The sequence below is a fragment of the Pholis gunnellus genome, assembly GCF_910591455.1.
Source record: "Pholis gunnellus genome assembly, chromosome: 14".
In the NCBI taxonomy this organism is placed as follows: domain Eukaryota; kingdom Metazoa; phylum Chordata; class Actinopteri; order Perciformes; family Pholidae; genus Pholis; species Pholis gunnellus.
In genome coordinates this window covers 9,440,539-9,465,073 of record NC_136541.1, presented here as the reverse complement: position 1 = coordinate 9,465,073, position 24,535 = coordinate 9,440,539, and the positions used below count along the sequence as shown (strand labels likewise).

Below are 24,535 nucleotides of genomic sequence, written 5' to 3'. Positions count from 1 at the left end.
AGGCTCTTTATCGTGTGAATCACAAGAGGAGTCATTATGACATGAGTTGTTCCAACACCAAATCCAGTATCAGAAAAGCCCTTGAACAGCCTCAGCTTCAAAACAATACAGCGATATACATTTTAGGCAATACAGCCCTAATGCTACACTGGAAAATCTGTCACACTAGATGATAAAAGAAAATTCTGTGGCGTTCATTCCTGTATGCATTTGTTCATGTTTTACAAAGGGTTTTACCCTGAGCCAGGCCATACAACAATGATGGCAATCCATACAGGATTAGTGGTATACAGCTGGTAATAACTATATATATCCATATCTATATATCTCTGTAATACACTGGTATCAAATCAGGCTTGTTGTGGATTCTGACTCCAGTAAAGCTGTATTGGTTCTTGACAAAATCTAAATGCCGTTCCCCTTGTTTAGTTTTGAGTGAGCACACCGGGACAGTATCTTAAGGGAAACCCCCCAAAACGGTCAGAGTTTTAGTTTTACTCTCATTCTTCTTCTTCTTCTTTAGTATTCCTCCTAACAATGTGTATTTTGAAGGTTTGGAAAGGTTTTAATAAATAATAATTAAAAAAAGGAAGAGAGCCTATGGCATAAATAGTCAGGTTCCTCTATTCCAGCCAGCTTAAGATTCTGCTCTGTATCTTTCATTTCAATTTGTAGACCACATGTATTGTGTTGCAGTTCAAATGAGACTGAAAGCACTAGTGCTGTTTATAAGATGAAGTGCCTCTAGCGCAGCATCTGCAGTTGGCTCTATCGGGCACGTATCTGCGTTTCGAGAGGCCCAGCTGTGTGTGTGTGTGTGTGTGTGTGTGTGTGTGTGTGTGTGTGTGTGTGTGTGTGTGTGTGTGTGTGTGTGTGTGTGTGTGTGTGTGTGTGTGTGTGTGTGTGTGTGTGTGTGTGTGTGTGTGTGTGTGTGTGTGTGTGTGTGTGTGTGTGTGTGTGTGTGTGTGTGTGTGTGTGTGTGTGTGTGTGTGTGAAGTGGGTAGAGCCTCCTGATTACACAACATGTGCTAGTCTTTACCAGCAGCTGAATGTGTGTGGAGAATTGTTTTTGAATTGTACGTTGAGTGCAGTATCTCGGCTAACGTTGCCCTGATAATCCACCCGGTGTGTGTGTTTTTTTTAAGGCTGACAATTTGAGAGCCTGTGACCTTCCTGCAGGAGAATAAAGCATGACGCTGCAGAGGGGAGGAAATGAGGGAAACTATGGTTTGTAATATTACAACGTTCTAGGTTTTTAATCATTAATTGGAGCTTAACGTTTGCTTTTTTATGAATAAGCAGTTAGGGGGATAGGTGTGCGTTGATTGTTACAGGGAGGGTGGGAGACAATGTGACAATGGGCACGTGGTTGCATTCTTCATTGCTGGGCTGCTTTCACTTGACTGATGCCAAAGAAAGCGATCATATCCTGTTTACTCTGGCCCTTACAGGGACCATGCTGTCTGAGGGCCAAGGACCCGCCTGTTGCAAAAATAGTTTAATTAATATTTCATTCGCAGGACGATTTCTCTGCATGGTTTTTCATTGGATTTGTCGCAACCCTCCCTCAAACATTTTTTTGACCTTTTTTTGGAAATGTGGTCAAATATTGTTAATCATTGCCAGTGGTATGGTTTACTACTCATGTTGCTTCAATGCTACGCATGTCTTTACTTGTTTCCGTCTACATACGTTTTAACCTAAGCTCAAAAATAGCATGGCTAACTATGAATAATGCGTTTTCTGATCAGTTGCATTATCAATGAAAGCGACATGTAGTGTGTGTGTGAAAGTTAAACTTTAATCGTTTCTGTAGATTTCAAATAGTTTAATAATTTAGTAAGTTTCACCTCTGCTCTTTTTTAGAAAGGCCACCTTAATAAAACCTTTTCTTTGTTTAGATTATGAAACGGCAATGAATCATATGTGTGTTAATGGCTGCTAGTGTTTGCATTAGCTAGCATAGCTAGCATTAGCAACTGGCCCTGACATCCTTGTAACTCCTGGTTTGTTTTCTAGCTGCTACCGCTAGCAGCCTGGCTACTGTCACAATCAAGAAATGCGTAAGAATCCACATTTTTAACTAAGCCCCGAGCTCAGTGCTATGATAAAGGCAGAGTAAAGCTTTTACGATTTATACATTTTGCAGCGGTTGAAAAAGATGACGACAGCATAGGCGATGTTTGTATGATCTAGTATTAACATTATGTTAAATCATCATTTAACATCGAGTGTGTCTCTGTGCTTCAGCCAGTTATAATTGTTGCAAAATGTAGTAATTTAGACCAGAGTTGGTATGTTGGGATGGATGAATGTGTTCCAGTATTGGCCATCACATCAACACACAATCTGATATCACAATAAACTAGGAGGTTACTTACTTGTACCTGAAATGGTATGTATTGTGTTAAATGTAACGTTGTCAGACCATCTGTCCATTTTCTGTAATACTTTATATTAGTCTTAAGATCATCAATAGCAGTTGGAATAAATTATCCCCGGGGTCTTATTTTTATAATGTTTATAATACAGATACTATCATTCCTGATACAGAAAATATTCACAGCATTCAAGTGTAACACATTTTATTTCTTGCTAAAGTAATAGTCATAGCTGGTTTCTTTGCTCTTGTTTTTTTGCCTAATATTGAGCAAACGCTGTTTGTTGGCAAATTATCTTTTTGGTCAGTGTACCATTGTGCAACAAGAACAGAGTTCAACCGGTGTGTTGACGTTTTTTTAATATTAATGTGCACAATGAAGTAAGTAGTAGCACCTGACGAGTGTGCTCTGTAGAGAGTATGAGCTATTCCTCTTTATGCTGCATGACTGTTGATCAAAGGCTTTGTTTATTGTCTATATTCTTTCCAGTTTAAAGACGGAGATGCTGTGTGAACTGTAACATGTTGGCCTCTCTGAGGCTTGCTCTGGCTCTGCAAAGCTGTGGTTCTGGCACAGCTCGGGCAGCCATGTGTCACGCCTGTGATCGGATCAACATCTCATCAAGTTTAATAGGATGTGACAGGTGTACATGGAGGCATTTCTTAACGTTATGATGAGAACTAACAGCATTTCCCTCCATGGTTTTATTTTTCACACTGAGGCCGGCTAGTTGCTCATATTTAACCCAGTAGATTGGGGATGCCTTGAGGTTATGACACCTTGTTTGAGTTTTGTTTTATAGTCGTATGGATAGTGACAAAGATGACAAAGTAATTTTATTAATTCGCTAGCTGCAAAAGATATGAAATGAAATCACTTTTTTTGAGCTAATACTTGCAGATTTTATTGCTGCTTTTGTTTCCGAATAAAATGACATAAGCATTTTTATTTATGGGCATTTATGAATTTCTACTTCAAAATGTCTGCTGTGAGATTGACCTTCCCTTGAAAGTTCAACAGCAACAGTTCCCCAGTGTTTTGTCCAGTCATGTGAGCTTGGTGCTGTGGTAGAAACTGGAACAAGACCAACGCCTAGGTCCTAACCTTTGCTCTAATCCTTCCCGCGTCCCCCCCCTCGCCTCCTTTTTAACCCATAATCAGCAGTAAAGGCTTCATTGTTCTTGTCCACTGCTGGGATATCTGATCATTAACCCACATTCAGAGCTGTGGTGGCAGGCTTCTTAAGGCTCTCGGACTCTCCGACCAATTTTAATGGGCGCGTTTCAGTGGGCTGAGCCTTTCACTTCTGCCAGTACAGTTAACCCCATTTACGCCTCTCGAGTACAAACATTAGGCTATTTTGATTTGTGTGCGAGCAATGCCCCGAGCCTCTCCCTTGTAAATTTAGGGGCTATTCCTGTTTTTTATGGAAGCTTTTAAGTGATGGCTAAGGCTGTGAAACAGTTCAGCTCTCAATCTTACATAAGAATACACATTTAGGACACACGGTGTATTATGTCTGAGTCTTACAACAGCTTAATGCTTGGATTATCATGAATTAAGCCAGACAATTTGGTGTCCTGAAAGTGTTTTGGCCAAACTAACATGGTTTGTCCTTTAGTTTAATGGAAGAGCATGCTTGAAGTATTGTAGATTGGGCATAAAATTAACAAGTTGTTCCACGTATGTGTCAACAGGTCCTCATCAAGTGACCATTTAGACAGTTTTAGCAGGTGGTTTAATTTTGACTACCAAATTCCATCTGTAAGTGCCTTGATGAAACCGATACCTTCTGTGACATCTCGGCAGCAGTTGTCTTGTATCCGTTCATTCATTTACTCGCCACTATTGGCAATGCAAACCCATGCCGTTCCCACGTGGGGGAGGTTGAACCAGAGCTCTCCATCTCTTCCCAGGAACATAGCCGGCTCATTTATGCAACCGAACAACCACCGGAACGAAGGCCAGACGCTCTGGTTGGAGGAGGCGTGAGTTTCGTCTGTCTGGGGTCAGTGCAGTGAGAGGTGAACCAACGCCTTGAGGCATCCAGTGTCACTTGCTCTTTGTTTGTCCATGTCGAAATCGGTCCCGATGACCCAGTGACGGAAGGAGAGCAGCACTTATTCTGTGCATGTAATGTTATGCAGGATTGCATGACTGTAAATACAATCAACAGATGAGGCTTATGTTTGTTTAATCATATATTTTCAAAAGCAATTTCCAGGTTTTCAAGCAACAAAGACAACTGGGTTGCTGCTGGATTTTAGCTGGAACTCTTATTATCAGCAATTAATCCAGTAATTTGTGAAATACATTTCTTTGCTCGATTCAATATTAAATACTTAAGTAAAAAAAACCACAAGTTACCAGGTCTTTTGATTTAATGTTTTAAAATTGCTTAGTTATTCTAACAGCCACAAACCTAATGCTCAATTTATAAAGACATTAAGAGTAACCTCGGCTAGCATACATTTGGTGTTTTTCATATGATAAATAGATCGAATGGATAATTTATCATTTTCCATAATTTTACGTTTTTTATGTTGAAGAATAGGATTATCTTCTTATGTTGGGATGTCAATGGGACAAATAATTGGACTGGACATTTCTAGGGCGCACAACAGATTTGGTGTACACAGTGCGAGGTATTTATACATCGCAGGCACATTAATTGGTCAGTAAAAGAGACATGTACGCTGTTAGTGTGTGTGTGACCATGTTGAAGATGGCTGGGTATTGTTGCCGCTCCTGTAGCCTCAGTAGTAGGGCCTTTGCGCCTGGCTTTGTCCTGCTACTCATTAGGTAGTCGGAGGAGGCGGAGGAGACGAGGGCTGGGAGTGGATGCGCAGCTGAGAGAGACCTCCCCCATCATTTAGCCTGACGGCACACAGGACCACCACCACGTGACCGGCTGTTTACTGTCGCAGCAAGCGTAGTGTTTCTCCTTGAGCGTGTTGCAGGGTTTGCCTGCCTCCTATTGTAGGAAAATCTGACTCTTATCTTGAATTTAGATTTGAAATATTCTTGTTTATAATCCACTTGGTTTTATTTCTACTGGTCTATAACATTTTGTACACAGTGATGCATTCAGAGCTCGTTTTCTAGTAGGTTCCTTTGTGTGTGTGTGTGTGTGTGTGTGTGTGTGTGTGTGTGTGTGTGTGTAGCAACATGGGAGACCAGGAGAAATCACATGTATTTTCCACATGGTGTGTGTGTATGAGAGCTCACAGCAGGCAGTACTCTGGAAGCTGTAGTGGAGTAATGTTACTGCTGCTGGTCGTGGTGGCATACTCGGCGCTCTGTGTGTCAGGCTTCGTGCTATTCTTAGCCATCTTCCCTCCCTGTCCCATCATGCAGTCTGTGGATCAGGTTACTCTACTGTGTGTGTGTGTGTGTGTGTGTGTGTGTGTGTGTGTGCTCTTCATCTATCCCAGCTACACCACCACACTCTTCACCATCACCCCAACTCCTTAAACCCTCAAACCGCTACCCTCACGCACCGAAGCAGACGCTCTGCTGTCAGGGCCAACATGCTCCAGCACTACAGGGAAATGGTTGTTATTGTTGTTAGTCAGGAACCAGTGGAGTTAAAGAGCAGGAACACCAGGTTATAAATAAATCCTGAGACATCTGCTTCTCAAGAGGAACCAGCAGTGCAGCCAGCACGCTTAACTTGGGATCTCACTGACTTAGTTCAGTGAGGAGGAGCTGGATATTTAGAGTTTGAAAAATTCAGACCCGTATTTCTTTTAGAAGTGCTCGTCATGTCCAGGCTTGAAGAGGATAATTTAGAAACGATGTTGTATTTTTCACTCTCATAATTTGAAAAGTAAACTGACGGCCACCATGTTTCGGTCATCCACTAAACTCTTACAATAATTTGGCAAACAGAGCCTAATAATTGTTTTCAGTGATCTAGACCAAGGAAAGTATATAATCTGATAATAAGGGCAGCAAACAAATTATTATCTCTATTACCTATTTGAATCTGATAATCATTTGCTGAACTATGCTGTTAATTGTCTGGTCTTTTAAACATCAGAAAATGTTAACAACAAAAAAATGACCCATCACTGTGAGGCCAGTCAACATCAATGTGACATCTTTTTAGGTGTTTTTTTGTTCAAGCAAACAGAAAACCCCCCAAAGATACTAAATGAACTATCTCATCATAAAAAGAAGAAAATACTCAGAAACTGGAACAAAGGAATTTGGGGTACTTTTGCTGGAATTTTCTTTTGACCGTAAGCTTTGTAAAACTATAACAGACATTTTACAGATAACATGTTTTTCAGTTAAGAACATTTATGGCAGACGTATCGATAGTAAAAAATAATAATTAATCGCCGCCCTACTATATTTCGTTTTGTCTCGTCGGCGTCTCTGCTCCTCGGCTGAGGCAGCGAGCCATCGCTTGTGTGTCTGATCTGTTTTCCATCTCTCACTCTTTTACAGTCGTGACTTTGCATTTTGATGGTCTGCTTCATTTGTATTCACTGGGTTCAGTAAATGTTGCTATCACTGTTTTTAACTGTACGGGATCCAACGTCAAACCAGTGATGTAAATGAAAATGAATGCGTTATTTTTTTGTTATTTCGGCATCCTTTTTATGTTTATTGCAGCTAAAGGTGGGGCGTGGCTTCCTTGTGATTGACAGGTCGCTACCATAGCCGCATACAGCGTCACTATTATTAGGTTCCATCCCTAATTTACCACCAGCTGCAGTACATCAGCAAGACGGGCCACTAAGTCCCCGGCTCATTTGTCTGTGAGAGTTAACAGCCACGATGTTGCACGCCTAGTCATGGACACATGCAGCCACTTTACCAGTAAGGCTCCAAGTTTAGCTGCAAAGTTGTCAGCTGTGCGTCTGCCTGGCATACTCAGTCAGGGTTTCTGCCAGAGTATTGCAAGCTCGGCGGCCACCCGTGGATGTGACTGGAAGTATGAAGTTAGCAGTAACGTAATAGCTGTGAACGTTGCAGTGACGTGTGTGTGTGTGTGTGTGTGTGTACAGTTAAGGCTATTTCTTGGTGAATAATTGCTACAACTCCCCGAGAGCCAAGTTCCTGTGTCTTGCCTAACCTTGGGTTTAAAAGAAGAGGGTTAAAAAAAATCTGTCTAAATTCGTATTGTCGGTTAAACGGTTAATTAATAACACCCTTATAACTAATCTCAGCTTTAGTCTCTGTGAGCCTAGTAGTCATCAAGGCGGTGTTGGAGCTAAACTTGAAACAGCCCAAGGTTAATGGCAGAGCCTGCAGTGGTTTACTCAGCCCTAAGCTGCTCGTGAAATGGCAGTGAATGAGAACGCCACACTGGCGAGGGCCCAAATACCTCTGTAATTATAGTCACACCCTCCTCGTCTCTGGGTCAGACTGGAGTCCTGTCAGCATTTTGTTTTCTGGTCCTGGGCTGTCCAGACCGCTTTAATACCCCCCTCACACTCTCCTCTTTACACCAACGTGTTCACTGTGGGCCGCTCCATTCTCCCATTCAGCTGCCTGAATGACGATGCTGCTGCATACCGGCTAACTGCTGACTAATGACGGACCTCTCGCTGGCCTCAGCTGAGCATTACAGCGGTGTGTCGGGGAAACGATACCCGTCGACACTCTGCTGTTACCTCGCATCAGCAGTGTAGTCTTCTTATTCGTGATGGTTTAAGAGTGACATGTGCCCCGCTGTCTAAAGATTTAACCATGTTAATAGTGGTAGTATTTTTAATATTAAAGGCTTGATGATTCATTGGATATTTATCGTAGTCCCACAACATAACTAGAGATGCACCGATTGCAATTTTCTTTCTACTTATTGAAATTAAATTGTTTGTCCAACAATACTGCAATACTTTAAAAAAAAGAGAACCAAAACAATCATGCCTGTGCTTTTATAGATTGTAGTAAAGTTGTGACAGGATGCATATTGAGCAACAAAGCTGTCCCATTCATTCATTCACACAACTTAACAGTGACTCTCATGTGTCCATGATCACTGTAAGGGAATGATTATTAATGCCAAGCTTTCTTTTTCTTTTATATGTATTACATGACTATAAAGTAGTAAAACAAACAACGTAGCCATTTACTGGCTTGTAGCCAATTATTTATCCTTTTCCATCACAAAGGGCTCCTTTGGGATGAGGCTTTGCATGTGAGGCCCTCGTCCTGGTGGCGCAGATCTGGTTGAGGATTGGCCGAGGTTCACTTTGGGGGCATTGTGTGACCAGGCGTTATGAATTGACTCGACGAGGGCGGCTTCCACCACAGGTGCTTTCCCTGTGCGCATAGGTTTCCCCCATCATGATTTCAGCCTCAGACTGTCCTTTGATAACGGTACATATGTTGTTTCTGTAACATCAGAAGGGATGCTGTAAGTGAGAAAGAGAGAGAGAGAGAGAGAGAGAAAAAGATGGAAAGTTCACTGAAAGTACACGCGGAAGGGGATCTTGTGACTCAAAACATGGATCATCATGTGACGAGATAACTGACATGTGCCATTGTCGGCTTCGTGCTCATGTTCAACTTAGTGTTAAACTTTCTCCAGTTACAGCCGGCACCCACAGTTCATGCTCTCTTCTCTAGTTGTTTCCTGCCTGTTGTTTTTAGGGTTTGTCTTTAAAAGTGGAATGGAAATTTCAATAGAAATCCCTGATTACTGTTCCACTCAACGCACATCCTGAAACACAGCGGAGTTACACTTTGTAGCAGTGCTACTCCTCTCCTCTCTGGGTTTAAGTGATTCTTCTCTTCTTGGCTCTTGACGTCTCTGAGGAAAATCTAATCGTAACCGTATTTAAACACGCCTCCTGTTCTTGCCACAGCCTGTTCACACCAAGTCTAAAGAAACACTCGGGGCCGGTCGTCCGCCCAGACATCCGACCAATCCTTCTCACTGCTGCTGTTTTCTGTCTCCAGGTGCATGATGATCCTCCTGTGCTGTAGCTGTCGCAGCTAGTCAGGTGCCGCACCATGGCCAAACCTGGGAGCGACAGAGATGGAGCCATGGTGGATAAACAGGCGGGGAAGAAGGTATGTGAGCACAGACACAGAAAGGCAGTAAAAGCAACGCTTGAGCGAGGAGTGATCCACATTCTTCTTTGCGTTTTCACTTTGTCTTCCTTGGAGGTTCAAAGTTCTTGACTTTGAAAACGGTAGTTGACAAAACATGGTTAATTTAGAAGCTTTTAATTGTCATTTATCACATGTATCATGGCATCTTAACCCACTCGCTACGTCATTCTCTGTATATAGTCTGATATAGTCGCGCAGGTGCGCAGTGCACAATATCCTATCTCACAACGTGCTGTACCAAAAACGACTTATTTCTCTCTTACTTCATAAATGACAGAGACCATTTATGGCTGCTTTAATTTTTAAGGCAGAAGTGCTTCTCATCTTAACCCTCCTCTACTTTCAACACTGCCAGACACTTCAGCTTTGCACAGCTGGCACATTGCTTCACTGAGATCAAAGAAGCACCACACTGCAGACATTTTTCCTCCTGCCAGAAATGTATTTTACTGCACCAAAGTGCTGGAACTGAAAAAGCTTTGTCTGCAAATCAGAGTGCAAGAACCCGGTAACTAGAATTGTAAGACATTGTGATAATACAGATATATTATTGGTGTAATATTTAGGCCTGATGCAGTGGGCGCTATCAGCAACTGGAGTATGTTCCTACTTTTCCTCTAACCCTACTGTACTTTCAGTATTTTCTGAAGAATCCAGATAGCCTCTCTCTCTATACACATGCAAAACAATTTTTTTATTAATGCAGTGAAAACCAGAGTTATATCCATAAAAGCATTTGAGAGGGATCCAATTTTAATTTTTCTGTCTGGTGAATTGTGTTTTTAGCTTCATTCATCATCAAAATAAATGTATAACCTCAGTGTGGCAGAACTTGTGTTTAGCATTGCATGTGCTTCTGTGAATTAACAAGATCGTGTTCAGTGTAAATCAAATTAGACCTCTAGACTCATTTATTTAACTTGTTAGACTTGCAGAGTCATCCTCAAGATGTCACTAGCTTTCTTTTCTGTATTATAACATCTAATGCATGAGTGGAATGTTTGTTCCAGCATGAAATATTAAAATGTGAGTGTAAAGGGCAGCTTGTCTTTCTCATAGGTTTTTTTTTTTTTTTCAAACTTAAGGAAGGAAGGAATTACATTAATGTAATAAGTCTATTATTACTATTATTCAACACTACTATGGGAGTTTGACTGGCACACTTCAACAAGCTTAGTACCATTAGAATAGACTTCTTTCTCTTTAGTATTTTTATTCTGTGTAAACAACCTCGTCACTCCTGGTCTGTTACTCTTCACTTGGCAGAGATCCTGCCTTGGGAATAAGATTTTTTACTGGGTCATGCAGGCAAACCTGCTGCCTGCAGGACCTAAACAGTATCTTGCAGAAACGCAACACCGAGCCTGTAATATGATCATCTACACTTTGTTATATTAGTGTCATGTTTTAGGAAGCGTTAGTCCAGCTGAAAGGCGACCTGCACAATGAGCTCAACCCTTTTGTTGTTACGCTAGTTAACAAAGCTTTTTAAATGGGACCTGCCTTAGTTTATCTACTGTCACAACTGTTTTGTTCACACACAGACTCGAGTCATAAATGTGGCCACACCTTTTGCTGTGTTTTGAAATGGCCTGATTTTTTTTAATATTCTTTTTCCTCCTCGCAGAGCAAAGACAAGTTGTCCCCTTTCACCAAAACTCCGAAGCTGGACCGGAGTGAATTGCTGGGGAAGGAAGGGAAAACCAAGTCTTCCATGAAGCGCAAGCTCTCCTTCACTAACAGTCCGCTCCGGACCGAGGAGCGAGACTCAGACACCGGTAAGAGCTGTCGCTGCTCCTCCCTGCTCCTCCTCTCAACAGCCACGCTGCTGGCTGGCTGCCATGTCCTCACACTGCCCCCCGATGGCCTGTTGGTGAACATTTTCTTTAGAGACCGTCTGTAGGTCAATGGGTTTCTACTTGTTCCGCATCAGGATCAAAATCTAAAGACTGTGTTGATGAAGTTGTGGCCCGTTGTCTTGAATAATAAGATATAAAAAACAACAAGTTGTATTATAAGACTTGAGAAAAAAAGCTAATGGGACACATACATATGGAGAATAATGGTTATAAATGATGCTTCCCAACCCTTCAGCATAAAACTACATTCTCTCTCTACCGACCTAGGCCCGGTCTGTGTAGTAAAAAGCCTTGTATATCTTTATTCCTCTGTGCAATGATCCTCCATTCTTGTGCAAAACAAACGCATCAATGAGCCATGCTGTTGCACTGGGTGGTGTATGTCGACTCAAGCCCACGTACACCATCCTGGTGCTGTAAATTCCAAGGGCACCAAATGTAAATGAACCCACCACTGAAAATAGTCCCCAGAAAAATGCACTATTCACTTACCTCTCTTACTTGTGTAAATACACTGCTGTGCTTCTGTCATTTAGAAGTTTAACTATGTTTACGTCAGAGAACTAAAAGTAGGTTAGTGTATCATTCGGCCTTAATTACAAATGAGGTCCGGTAATGTGTTATACAGACAGTTTAAGGTCCTCTGAATTTGCCTTCATCTCCTCTGTAGAGCATTTCATTGTGTGGTCCTGCGTCATCCTACCAGACAAGAACCCTCAATTTTGAAATCACCGAGGTTTAGTTTATGTTGCAGAGGTTTTAAAGCTAAACTAGCGTGGAGGGCGTCCAGCAGAATGTTCCTCTTCGGTCCTGTGTTGAGCAGGAAAAGGGGGAGTAATGAATCCACTGACCACGTCGGATCTTCTCTCCTGTGTTGCCATGACTCATAATCTGTGCGTGGAGTCTTTGTGCTTGTCTGTATTTGAGAACATGTGAGAGGAGGAGGAGGAGGAGGGTGTGAGAGAGAGAGAGAGAGAGTGAGCGTTAATGCAGTGCTTTCCCACCCTTCCACCTCCCCCTTGCTCCTCCCTCCCTCCTCTCTCCCCTCACCATCCTCTCTGCTTTGCACTGTAGATGACTCAGACCCAGGCCAGTCGAGTGAGACCTGGGGAGAGAGATTAGTGCCTCCCTGCAGGATATACGCAGGTAAACGCTGCAGCCCGATCCTCAGCCCTCGTGTCCTCCACAAGTCACCCACTTTGCGCCACTATGCTGCCGTAAACACACACACACACACACATGCACGTGTGTGTGTTTTCGCCCTGCATTTGCCCCTCGTTACAGCTCATGCATGTCTGTGTTTAGTAACGGCCGACGTAGACGGGGGTGGCGGGGGGGCACTTGGCTGGCTTAAGAGAATGCCGTCTTCGTTTTCAAACCTCCATGCTTGTCATCTGTTTCTCTGCATTCTCAACAGATACAAGGAAAACCGGTGTCACTGCGACGATGAAATTGCTGCTGGACGTTTTTCTGTTTTTTGGAAGGTTCCCTAACATCTTTTGTTGGTTGTGTTGCAGATAAAGATGGACCAGACAAGAAGAAGGTGAAAAAGGAGTCTGGGGGCAAGAAGTCCCAGGCTCCCAACCTTTTGTTTGGGTATCCTCTGTCGGAGCGCAAACAGATGGCTCTCCTGATGCAGATGACTGCCAACAGTCCAGGTTAGTGCGCCCGCCCTCTCGCCTCAACCACCATCTTCAAGATGCCTCCATGTATTTACTGTTGGATGAGTCATGCCTCTGAGCATTTTCACAAACATGCTTTCTAATATTTCACGGTTGCTTGGTTGGGAATAGGGCAATGTGTCATGTTTGATGTAACCAGTGATGTCGTGCTATTTCCATCAAATATGTAACCAGAGAAGTTGAAATCATTTTTCTGCAAATAATAGGATCTGAGTAGTTGTAAGAAGAGTACAACCTGCAGAAAATACACACAAAGACACAAGTAAGCACAGGATTCTAGTGTAATTGTCGTTCATCAAATGCGTTGCTCATTAAAGGACCAGTTTGACATTTTTGGGAAATATGCTCACGCTATGAGTTAGATGAGAAGATTGATGCCACGCTCGTGTTTGTCTGTTCAATATGAATCTAGAGCCAGCAGCCACTTAGCTTAGCATAAAGACCAGAAAGCAGAAGGTAACAAAATCCACCTACTAGCACCTCTAACGCTCACTAATTGAAAAAGTTTGTAAATGTTGTTTGTTTAAATGGTCACAAATTAAAGTTCAGTTTTCCACTGAGAGGAACTATTTGTTTCGTTATCTTTTGGATAGAGCTAGCCTAGCTGAATTCAGGCAGCTATTTCAACCTGTGCCAGGCTTTTCCTCCACGCATCAATTAAGTATGTTTCTCTCTCTGTTGGTGTGCAGACTCTACTCCCAGTCACCCCTCACAAACGACCCCTGTGCAGAAGAAAGTCCCCAGCAGCGCTTCGTCTCGACAGAAGGATAAGGTCAACAAGAGGAACGAGAGAGGGGAGACTCCCCTTCACATGGCCGCCATCAGGGGAGACGCCAAGCAAGTTAAAGAGCTCATTAGCCTGGGAGCTGACGTCAACGTCAAAGACTTTGCAGGTACGATGCCCCGTGAGGTGATGGTTCAACCGCTTTCATCGTGTCTGTATGGTAGCTATTAATGGCATGAAGCTGACAGCGGCTGAATTAACAGCTGCTTATTCAAAGGTGACATCTCTAATGGGATAATAAAAACGAATCAGTGTGCATCTTAATACATTCTGTGTCGTTTAATTCTTCATTTTGATCGATTGTTGCTTTTTTTCCCTGTCCTCTCCAGGTTGGACTCCTCTTCACGAAGCCTGTAATCTCGGTTACTACGACGTGGCCAAGGTCTTAATAGCAGCCGGTGCAGAAGTGAACACGCAGGGCCTGGATGACGACACGCCGCTCCACGATGCCTCTAGCAGCGGCCATAAAGATGTAAGAGCTTCACTGCCTCCGTAACGTAGAACTGAAGCTGAAATTATACATTTAAAAATGCTGATGACGGTCTTTTCTCAGGTCTGAAATTCTTACAGACTGGACATAGAAAAATATGTCCCAATGTAGATATATTTTGACAGTTATGTAGACCGTTTAATAATAAATATCTTGAGCTACACAGCCAGTGTGTTTTCCTGCTATAGTTGTTGGTCTTCTAACTGACTTATAAAGTGCATAACATTACAAAACTTTGCCAATCATTGATCTTAAATAGTGTTTAGAAACAATGAGGATCGCACTGTTTTCACAATTTTTAAGTCTTTAACATTTGTTGTTTTTCGTTCTTTTTTTTTCTTCCAACCGTCTCTGTTTCGTATGTTCTGTCTACAACCGTCTCAATCTCCATTGTTGTTGTGTTTTGTACAGATTGTGAAACTGCTGCTACGCCACGGCGGTGACGCCTTCCAGGCCAACAAGCGCGGGGAGCGGCCCGTAGACGTGTCGGACTCTCAGGAGCTGGAGCTGCTATTAAAGGGAGAGGTGCCACTATCGGACCCAGATGACACCTCTTCAGGTAGGCAGAGAATGCTCTAGAGTTTAGCTGACCTTCCATTTAAAGTCACTTAAATTGAACTTGTCATTAGTTATTGTGTTTGATATACCATGTAAACTTCAATAACTGCTTTGAGTGCTTTATTGACTTTCATTTGTATCATTTTAAAGTTGATCTTCTCAACTCTGCAGAGTCTGAAGACCCGCTGTCTATCAATCCATCCAGTGTAGATGACAACTTGGAAGACTCCGATACTGAAAAGGACTCTGACGGCAAACCGGCCACGAAAGCGTCATCGTCCGCTCCGGGGCTGGACGAGTACGAGTTCAAGGACGAGGAAGAGGAGGAGGATCTCAGTAAAGCCCTGAACGACAGACACATTCTCCGGAGGGAACTCAGGCAGCGTGAGAAGGAGGAAAAAGATAGGAATCATGTGGCAGGGAAGCAGGCTGGAAAGGGGGATTCCACCTCAAAGTCCAAAAAGCAGAAGACTGCTCGTGTCCACTGCAGCTCGGATACCTCCAGCGACGAAATGGAGAGCCTTCCAGAGAAAAGGAGTTCCCCCACCTGCTCTCAGAGCTCAGAGAGCCTCAAGGCAGACACGAGGTCTAAAAAGGAGAATGCGGAGCAAAAAGACAAAGGCAAAGTCAAGAAGAAGAGCAAAAGCCAGAATAAGAACAAGGAAAACCAAGAGGATGGGAAAGAGAACAGCAAAACGTTGGTCCTCTCTCTCGCAACCGTGTCCGAGAGCACGGAAAAGGGACGGGAGGAAGACTCGTTCAAGATGTCTTTCAGTCCTAAAGATGACTCATCCGTCCACCTCTTCCATTTGTCGTCCATAAAATCTCCAAAACTGAACCACAGCCTGACGGACAAACAAACGCCACTCAAACAGGAAAATACTAAGATGTGCATTTCTATCAGTGACGGCTCGTGTCCGGTGGACGCTGTCAAATACAACCACTACGCAGAGGCAGACTACTGCACTGAAGGCTCCAGCACCAAGGGGTGTAAGCACAAGGAAAAGAGCAAGCATCAGCAGAAAGACTCCAGCGGAGACGGGGACGACGGCCATTTGAGTCCCGACAAAGACGGTAGCGTAGGAAACAGCGTAGACAGCTCTGAAGGTGCCTTACGGAAGACCGACTTAGAGGGCAAAGTGGTGAAGAAGCATAAGCTCAAACATAAGGAGAAAGACAAACACAGGAGGGAATACGAGGCAGAACGCAGCCACCACCGGCAGAAGGAGGCCAGGAAAGAAGGCCACAGGAATTTGGAGTTTGACAGAGAGTTCTGGAAAGAGAATTTTTTCAAAAGCGATGACACGGATGAACATCTGCCAGTGAAGAAAGAAGGTGAAGACAATAGTTCACTTCAGAAGACCACTGATTCATCTCCTGTCAAAGATGAGAGAAACACGAAGGAGAAACACCCGAGCGGCAAGGAGAAGAGGCCGAGAGAGGAGCGAGAAAAAGACAAGGCGGTGAAAAAAGAGCGGAAGGAGGCTGCTGGTAAGGAGGAGAAGGTAAAAGATTCAAAGCTGAGTGAGCGTGACGAAAGAGTGGACGGCCTCGGCTCAGGGCGGATTCCTGACGACTCGCTGCAGAGCAACAGCATGAAAGAGGAGACGGAAGAGAAACCCATAAGTGGGATCACAGCTGATCAAGAACAGCTGGAGCTCTCCGAAAAAGGCTCACGCGATAAAACTGACAAGAGGCTCCCAGGAAAAGAGAAGGATTCAGAGAAAATGGAGAAAAGGCATCCCGACAAGGAAAAAAAGGTTAAAACGGAGCACGCTGACAGAGCTGAAGTACAGAACTCAGTGGATCGTTGGAAGGAAAAAGAAAGAACGGGAACCATTTCTTCCCACTCGCCTGGAGATAAAAACTACAAAGAGAACGAGAAACTGAAATCTTTATCCACAACCAAAAAGCATGAGGACAGCAGGAAAAATAAAGATAAGTTCGACAAGCGGTCTGATAGGGAGAGGCAGGACAGAGAATACAGCGTCGGGGATCACAGAGAAAAGGAACGCGTCAACTCCGATAGGAAAGGAAAACCTCTCGAGAAGACCACAGATCACGGTAAATCTGATCGTTCAAAGGAAAAGGACTGTGACCGGAAAAAGAGAGACAAAATAAAAGATGGGACTCTTTCCTCAAGCTCCAATCTGAAGTTACTTTTAGAAGAGAAGAAGAGCTATCTGTCCGAGAGCGGCAAGTCCTTATCTGCAAAATCCAAGGAGGAAGTTGGGAGAATACCAGAGAAGGACCGCGACCGTAGAGACCGGGACAGAGACTCGGATAAACACAAGGACAAGGAGCGGCACAAAGACCGCTCCCAGCAGGCCAAAGTCAGCAAGCCCAAAGCCAACGAGACGGACGCAGACAAGGCCAAATCAAAAGCCTCGCCAGCAACACGAGACGCCAAGCCCAAAGAGAAAAGGCTTGTGAACGATGACTTGATGCAGACCAGCTTTGAGCGCATGCTCAGCCTGAAGGACCAGGAGATCGAGCAGTGGCATCGCAAACACCTGGAGAAAATCAAACAAAAAGAGCGGGAAAGGCTGAAACAGCGGCCTCTGGCAGATCCAGGGAAGTCCAAGCCTAAAGACCGAACAAAGACCGAGCCGTGCCTGAGTAAGGAGCTCATGCGCTCAAAAAGCTCTGAGGCCTCTGATGTCCTCAGCCGGGATAAATCCCTGAAGGACGGTGCCAGCCCCAGAACGATGTCGCTCGATGGGAAGAGCCTGCCTTCTATCAGCGCAAAGGTCATGTCGGCCGTGGAAAACTGTCTGACCAGATCACCCCGACCAGAGAGTGAGCGCGGCGGCTTCATGTCCAGGTCGGTGTCCTTGGTTTCTGTCGCCAGCTCGGAGGATTCGTGCCAGGCGACGACATTAACACCCAGACACGTCGAATACGACTCCGACATGAACCTGGAAACCTCAGACTCTCAGCCTGCGTTTCTCCAGTCTTCCCTCGTCATTCAAGCCACCAGATCGCCGTCGGTCCACGATAAAGATTGCAACAGTCTTCCAGATGTGCCGCAGAGTAATCGGACGCCGCTGCCCAGCCGACATGAATCTCCGTACCTCAGGGCTATTCTGGACGAGGATGCCAACTCATCGGCTGACGGTAAAGCCGTTGAAAACCAGCCGAAACCCAGCCAGCCTGCCGAAGAGCTGGGAACAAGAGAGGCCTCAGCAGACGCAGAAGAGAGCCTCAACAGTCAACAACAATGTATGAATTCAGTTTCTGATCCAGCCATAGAGAGAGAAGGCAGCCCTCCTGTACTTTTAACAGCACAAATGTTAAACAAAGATCCTCCGAGTAAAAGCCTCACACTTCCAGAGTGCAGCATCTCTCAAACGGAGTCAACAGAACAGAAAACTCTTCCCTCCTCTGACCCGCTTGTCGAGAAGGACATCCAGTGTCCGACAGAGGATTCACAGGCAGAGTGTAGTAACACGGAGTCAGATCGACCATCGACGCCTACAGCTTGTCTGTCTGCAGAGCCGTCGGAGCTCACGAACGCAAAAACCCTCCAGCAGAGGGAACCGCTCACCGTCTGTGATGTGGATAGCGTGCAGCAAACAGAATCGGGTACCACACATGTTTCCGACCTTAAAGAGGAACCTTTCGAGAGTGCTGATGGAGCAGACGAAGAGAGTATGGAAACGGAGAGCTTCAGAACCGAGGGCAGGGGAAGTCCTGTGCCCTCCACCAGTTCGCACATTCCCAGCTCCACAGTGGGGGAGACTTTGCCCGGCTTCAGCCAAATGATCGCAGAGTCTAAATGTTTCCAAGAGGATACGGATGTAAATGACCCGGACTGCAAGAACTCGAGACTTCCCGGTGACGCTGCTGCTGCTGCTCCATGTCTTGATGCGGAGATGGAGAAAAGGGACGGTACACCTCCGATGTCATGCGATAGTGCGAGCCCTGAACACAAGGCCGAAGAGATGACCGACGTCCCACAGAGCTCAGAGATCGACAGCAGCTCTGCCGTTTCTGTTATAACGGAGTGTCCATCGGTTGATTACAGCGCGGCCACAGAGGGCTCTTCTGAATATACAGCGGACGCCAGCTCGGAGCCGATGGAGGTGACGCCTGCCGACGAGCAACCAGAGTCGTCTTTAGCTGGAGAAGAGCAAAGTCAGAGCACCGTCCAATCGGCAATTCAGACCGACAGCAACAGCAGCAGCAGCAGCGGCAGTGGTAGCAGCGGCAGTAGCAGTAGCAGCAGCAGCAGCAGCAGCACCTGCAGCGCCTCAGGGAGCTGCTCTCCACAATCTGGAGACCGGGACTCGGATTCTTCCGGGGCTCGGGTCAAGGTTCGCTCTGCAGACGAGGATACGGACGTCCACGTTCCCCACCCGCGCAAGAGGAAGATGCCTCGAGCGTCGGGCTCCCAGCCGTACCCCGCGACTCAGCAGGACAAGGAGCGAGGCCAGCAGTCTCTTGCTGCCATCGTGGACTCCGTAAAGCTGGAGGAGATTCAGCCCTACCAGACCGAGAGGGCCAACCCGTACTACGAGTTCCTGCACATCCGGAGGAAGATCGAGGAGAAGCGCAAAGTCTTGTGCAGCGTCATCCCACAGCCACCGCAGTATTATGATGAATATGTGACATTCAACGGATCCTACCTCTTAGATGGAAACCCGCTCAGCAAGATCTGCATCCCAACAGTGAGTTCCTCCTCATTTCTTTTCACATTTTGGCCAAACATGGTCAGATTGGGCCACAACTAACAGCTCTTTTTATTATAGAGTGTTCTTCTCCCGTTCTACTCTGTGTATTTTAGAACCAGTCAAAAGTAAGACGTGGTCCGTACGTTTCCCCTTCGTAATGTTACCGCACAAGATGCGTCTATTTAGATTGTTCCTACCTCATCATAAGCTCTTTGTGACCCCAGAGAAGATAAATAAACACAAATGATGTCTTCGTTTGATTGTAAAAACCTGGACTGAACATAAAACGGACCAGAACTTAAAGGATTCTATATATGTATTATTTCCCTCTGTGTTTGAACAGATAACTCCGCCTCCATCATTACCTGAGCAGCTGAAAGAGATGTTCAAACAACAAGAGGTGTTCCGCATGAAGCTACGACTACAACACAGCATTGAAAGGGTACGTAGTTTAACTCACGGAGCTCGAGTTACATGCTGTACGTTTTTAATACCACATGTAAAATTGGATTTACTGTATTTATTTGACTTATTTTTCTCTCTTCAGGAAAAACTGATTGTTTCAAATGAACAGGAAGTCTTGCGCGTCCATTACCGGGCAGCAAGAACACTAGCCAATCAGACGCTGCCTTTCAGTGCCTGTACAGTTTTATTGGATGCGGAAGTGTACAACATGCCTCAAGACGTCCAGGTGAGTGGCATCAGATCACCGGCCCCGTGTTTTGTTTTCAGTCTGTACTTGATGTTGATGATAATAAGCAGAAATACTGCATGTTTGATAAGTTGTTGTGTGTTTGCTTCACAGAATGACGAAGGCAAAACGTCAGTCAGAGACCGATTCAACGCCAGGCAGTTCATGTCCTGGTTACAAGATGTTGATGACAAGTTTGACAAACTGAAGGTGAGATCGCTGTGATTGTTGTCTGTCTTCACTGCCCACCTCCATTTAACAGTTCCTAAGACTCACCACAGAGTAAGGAGTGATCTTTGCCGGGGAAAAAATAAGAGAAACATCTCGAAACATTTTTGGTATTAACTGATAAACATCAAAGTTGCACTTTATTTTTGCTTTTTAGCCCTCAAAAACACCTGGTTTCATTTCTCCTGAGGCTGCATCCTCATGGCTAGATTTAATCTAAAAGAGGATCCAAGAAATAATGTAATACAGTATAAATACACATCATCCTGTTCCCATCATACAAAAAAAAGAAAAGCCGGTCGCTGGTCCTGCATTTACTTGCACAGATACGTTTAACTTCTGGCCTTGCACTTCTGTTCTTATTCAAGGTGAGCTTTAATGGTCTGTTAACTGGCTGAACGTTTCTTTCCACCTGTGGTGTCACACAGCCAGATAGAAGGTATGAAGAGGTGCTGCCTTTCTGTGAACTGAGCAAAAAACGTTTTTAATACAGAACAAATAAATAATTCTATCAGTAATCAGCTTGGTGTTACTGATGAAAGGAATCATCCTTCAATCGGAGAGGAATCATGGCAAGAAGGCCAGACTCCTCAGCGAATGAACTCGACATCAGGAAATGATGGATAAAGTTTGAAGTCAGGGCTGGCGGCAGTCTACAGCTGAAAACATAACCTGAACAAACAAATTGTGCGGTCGATGTTTTTCTTTGCCCGTAAACTGAGCTCCTGAAAGAGTTCAGTTTGATTCCCTCCCTTCTTCTTAAAATGTTAACAAGGATGCCAAAGTTTATCAGCTTATCCTGTTATGTTTCCTTGATTTTATCACAGTACGGTTGTAACCTGAATGTGATGGTCTCGTTTAAAAACCTGTAGAACCGTAGTACAGAGAGTACAGGATTTTATACTGCAGCATCTTTGAGTCCAACAGCAGGATGGAGGATTGTGACAAACAATCTCCTTATGCCTGCTAGCTTTGGTGTCACAAAAAACATAGCCGTTCTCGATCGTAACGAGAACATCTGGTTGGATAAAATAATAAATGTACCTTTTTTTCCCCTCCACAGACGTGTCTTCTGATGAGGCAGCAGCATGAGGCGGCGGCCCTGAACGCCGTGCAGCGTCTGGAGTGGCAGCTCAAGCTGCAGGAGCTGGACCCGGCCACCTACAAGTCCACCAGCATCTTCGAGATTCCGGAGTTCTACATCCCACTGGTGGAGGTCAACGACGACTTCGACCTGACCCCGATATGAGCTCTTGGACGGACGTGCTTTGCCAAGGCGTCCGGCCGCATCACGGACACGAGAGGCAGCCCGCACATTCGAAGAAAAGGAAATGAAAATGTGAAGCACTTAGAATGTGGCGGTAGTAAAAAAGAAAAGAAAAGCATTCAGAAAAGAGACGAATTGACTCCAGCGAACTTGCAGTCCAAACCGGCGCGCCCACCACGAGGACGGGGAACGAAGGCCGACTGTTCCTCGTGGAGAACGAGGGGTCCAGGCCACAGATGAAGCCCAGGGAGCAGAGACCAAAAGCTGGGGCGGGACAGAAGTGTGGACGACAACCACCTGCTACTACTCCTCATCAACACACAACTGAGAGTTCAATTGTTTTCAAAGTGAGTGTTCATACATTGTGTACAGACTGTGCTCTTAATTTTTTAACTTATTTTATACATAAAACAATTGTGCATTTGTAAATAGCCATGTAATTATTGTTTTAAACTTGTAAAAACAAAAAATAATAGATATTTTGATTGTAAACTTGTTCTGTCTCATGTTTTAATGGACCAAAGTTGGTTTTTATATCAAGCGTCCTCTTCGTCCGTGATGTTCTTGTTGTCGTTGGCTTAAAATCTTAAGCATGTGTTTGCTTCTGTTGTGTTTTTTGTTTTTACCGTTTCTTCCTTCCTCACCTGGAGTTCCACGCCACAGCTGGTGTTTTTTGACTTTGGCAATTAAATGCTGTGCATGCGTTGCGTTGTTTGTACTTTTTTCCCAAAAAAGCTGTACTGTGTACTTAATTGTGAGGTTTACTGACGTGCTCCAGCTTTTTTTTTTCTTTCTTCTTTTGCGCCATTGTGTTCTGTCCCTCTCTGCGGCCTCACTCCTCATGTGTTGTCCATTGTGTCTCGAGCACATTAAAGTCTGTTGTGGCTTCCAAGGGGAGAAAAAAACATACTTTTACAGTTTCAATGTGAGATCACAACAAAACCTATTTTTTCAACATAATGCCTTTTTGAACGATAGTTCTAAAAAATGTCTATTTTAATATTTACTTGTTACATGACATGTACATATTTGTAATATATAATTGAATAAATTTTATTTGTTGTGAAATTAAGTGTTTGTTATGGTGTCATTCATTTTAAGGCTGCGCAAGAAATTAAAGCTGAAACAATTAATATAGTAATCAGTAAGTCAATGAACAGTTTTTATTATTTGTTTATTAAGTATTTTAGTTGTTTATCGTGTTACAATGCAGAACTGGTTTCAGTTTCTCAAAATTCAGGATTTTTCAATTAAAAGATGAATTGTTAAGATAATCATACCTGGCCGCCCAACAAGAAATGATTTTAACATTTCAAATCCGTCTTTAGTTCTTCTCTTGCAGCGGTGTTCTCCTCCGCCAGTAGATGTCGCTGTACACAACACGGATCATGCAGTCAGTTTATCGAGCTTGCTGTGACAAATACTGATCAGCTTGTTGTCGACCTCCTTAAATATCAACTAAATCAATTACAATTCTGCCTATATATTACTGCATCAATTCTATTCAAATACTATGAATGATAAATAATCTCACTGCTGAAGCTTTGCATTGTGTACTTTTACATTTTATATTTTAAGCACATTTTGCTGCTTACAAACTTATGTGCTCTTAAGTAAAATATTTTTAATGCAGATTTGTGAGTGTTATACTACTGTATCGTTACTTTTACTGAAGTAAAATAACTTGAAACTTCTTTCACCGTATGAAACACAAATTGCTCAGTACACAAACGTATACTGTGTACTGCATGTTGTTGGATATTCATTGTATTTAGATAATCATCTGCAGTGTCTAATGCAACGTTTCAAGTATAAAACATCTGCTTTGTAGTTCATTGGTCTCAACAAACTGCAGAGAGAAGCATCATTTATCACCTCACTCTCAGACAAAACGGCATGTTTATCTTGTTTTACTCCCGTTTGCATCAACAAGGCTGTATTATTATAAGAAACTTCCCTCAGAATAAGACAAAGCAACCAAGAATGAATCAACTTTATTATAAACCTTCGTGGATTGTTGATTTATTGCACTTTTGTCATTAACTGGCCAATGAGTGTATTTTTAAAAGTATAACCTCCACCTGGAACAACAACACCAACATAACTTCATAATTCAAACTCAAAAACTAATTTTCTTATAAGATACAATAATAATCTTTACCGTGTTTAAAGATTCAAACTTTTTTTTTTGCCTTGGCTTACATTTACTTTGCCCAAATAAGTCACTGCTGAATCTGATTAACGTGTATATGTCTCTCCCTGGATTCCTCGCTGATCTTCCTGCAGGACGTGGGGCCCGTTGTGTTGTGTTGATGAAGGACAACCCGTGTTAACACCTGTGGAGTGAAAAGAACCATCAGAGAGAAAGTTTCTCCCGCGGCATAGTCCGCTTACAAATGAGCTCAAGGGGGGGAGGACGCGCCTCAGCGGGGAGTCTGCACCACTTCACAGCTTCCGAATCGCCCTTTTCTCACCTAATGAGCGCACTCACAAGGCCGCTGATAAGACAGGAGACAAAGGGACTGTTTAATGGGGTGGGGGGTGGCTTGGGAAAGAACTGCTTATGTAAAAGAGGCTGAAACAGAGCCCACCTAAGCAGGCGGGCGATGGCCAGAGTTTGGGGCCAAAAAGGAGATAAACGGAGACGTTTTTACGCACAATACTTTGGCGCACACAACTCCAAGGTGGCGCACATGTAAATGTCTCATGGTGCGGTGAGTCGGCTCATGCATGTCCGTTACTCTGCAGACACCCCGGTGTGTGCATGTGTGTGTGTGTGTGTGTGTGTGAGAGACCTGAGGCCCGGCGCTCTCCTCCTCAGACGTTGGATAGAAAATGGAGTGTGTGC

At 44.1% G+C, this 24,535-nt stretch overlaps 1 protein-coding gene across 1 annotated transcript in view; it reads left to right on the top strand.

The window, feature by feature from the left end:
• Positions 1-22,744, top strand: part of ankrd12 (ankyrin repeat domain 12) — a 28,680-nt gene extending 5,936 nt beyond the window's left edge. The window contains exons 2-12 of the mRNA XM_079173167.1: positions 9,300-9,413; positions 11,083-11,233; positions 12,832-12,972; positions 13,686-13,889; positions 14,110-14,252; positions 14,682-14,829; positions 15,000-19,498; positions 19,845-19,943; positions 20,049-20,192; positions 20,307-20,402; positions 21,484-22,744. Of these exons, the coding sequence (XP_079029293.1) occupies positions 9,354-9,413; positions 11,083-11,233; positions 12,832-12,972; positions 13,686-13,889; positions 14,110-14,252; positions 14,682-14,829; positions 15,000-19,498; positions 19,845-19,943; positions 20,049-20,192; positions 20,307-20,402; positions 21,484-21,669 (5,871 nt within the window). The 5' untranslated portion in view covers positions 9,300-9,353 and the 3' untranslated portion in view covers positions 21,670-22,744. The remainder of the gene's footprint in view (positions 1-9,299; positions 9,414-11,082; positions 11,234-12,831; positions 12,973-13,685; positions 13,890-14,109; positions 14,253-14,681; positions 14,830-14,999; positions 19,499-19,844; positions 19,944-20,048; positions 20,193-20,306; positions 20,403-21,483) is intronic.
• The last annotated feature ends 1,791 nt before the right edge of the window (positions 22,745-24,535 follow it).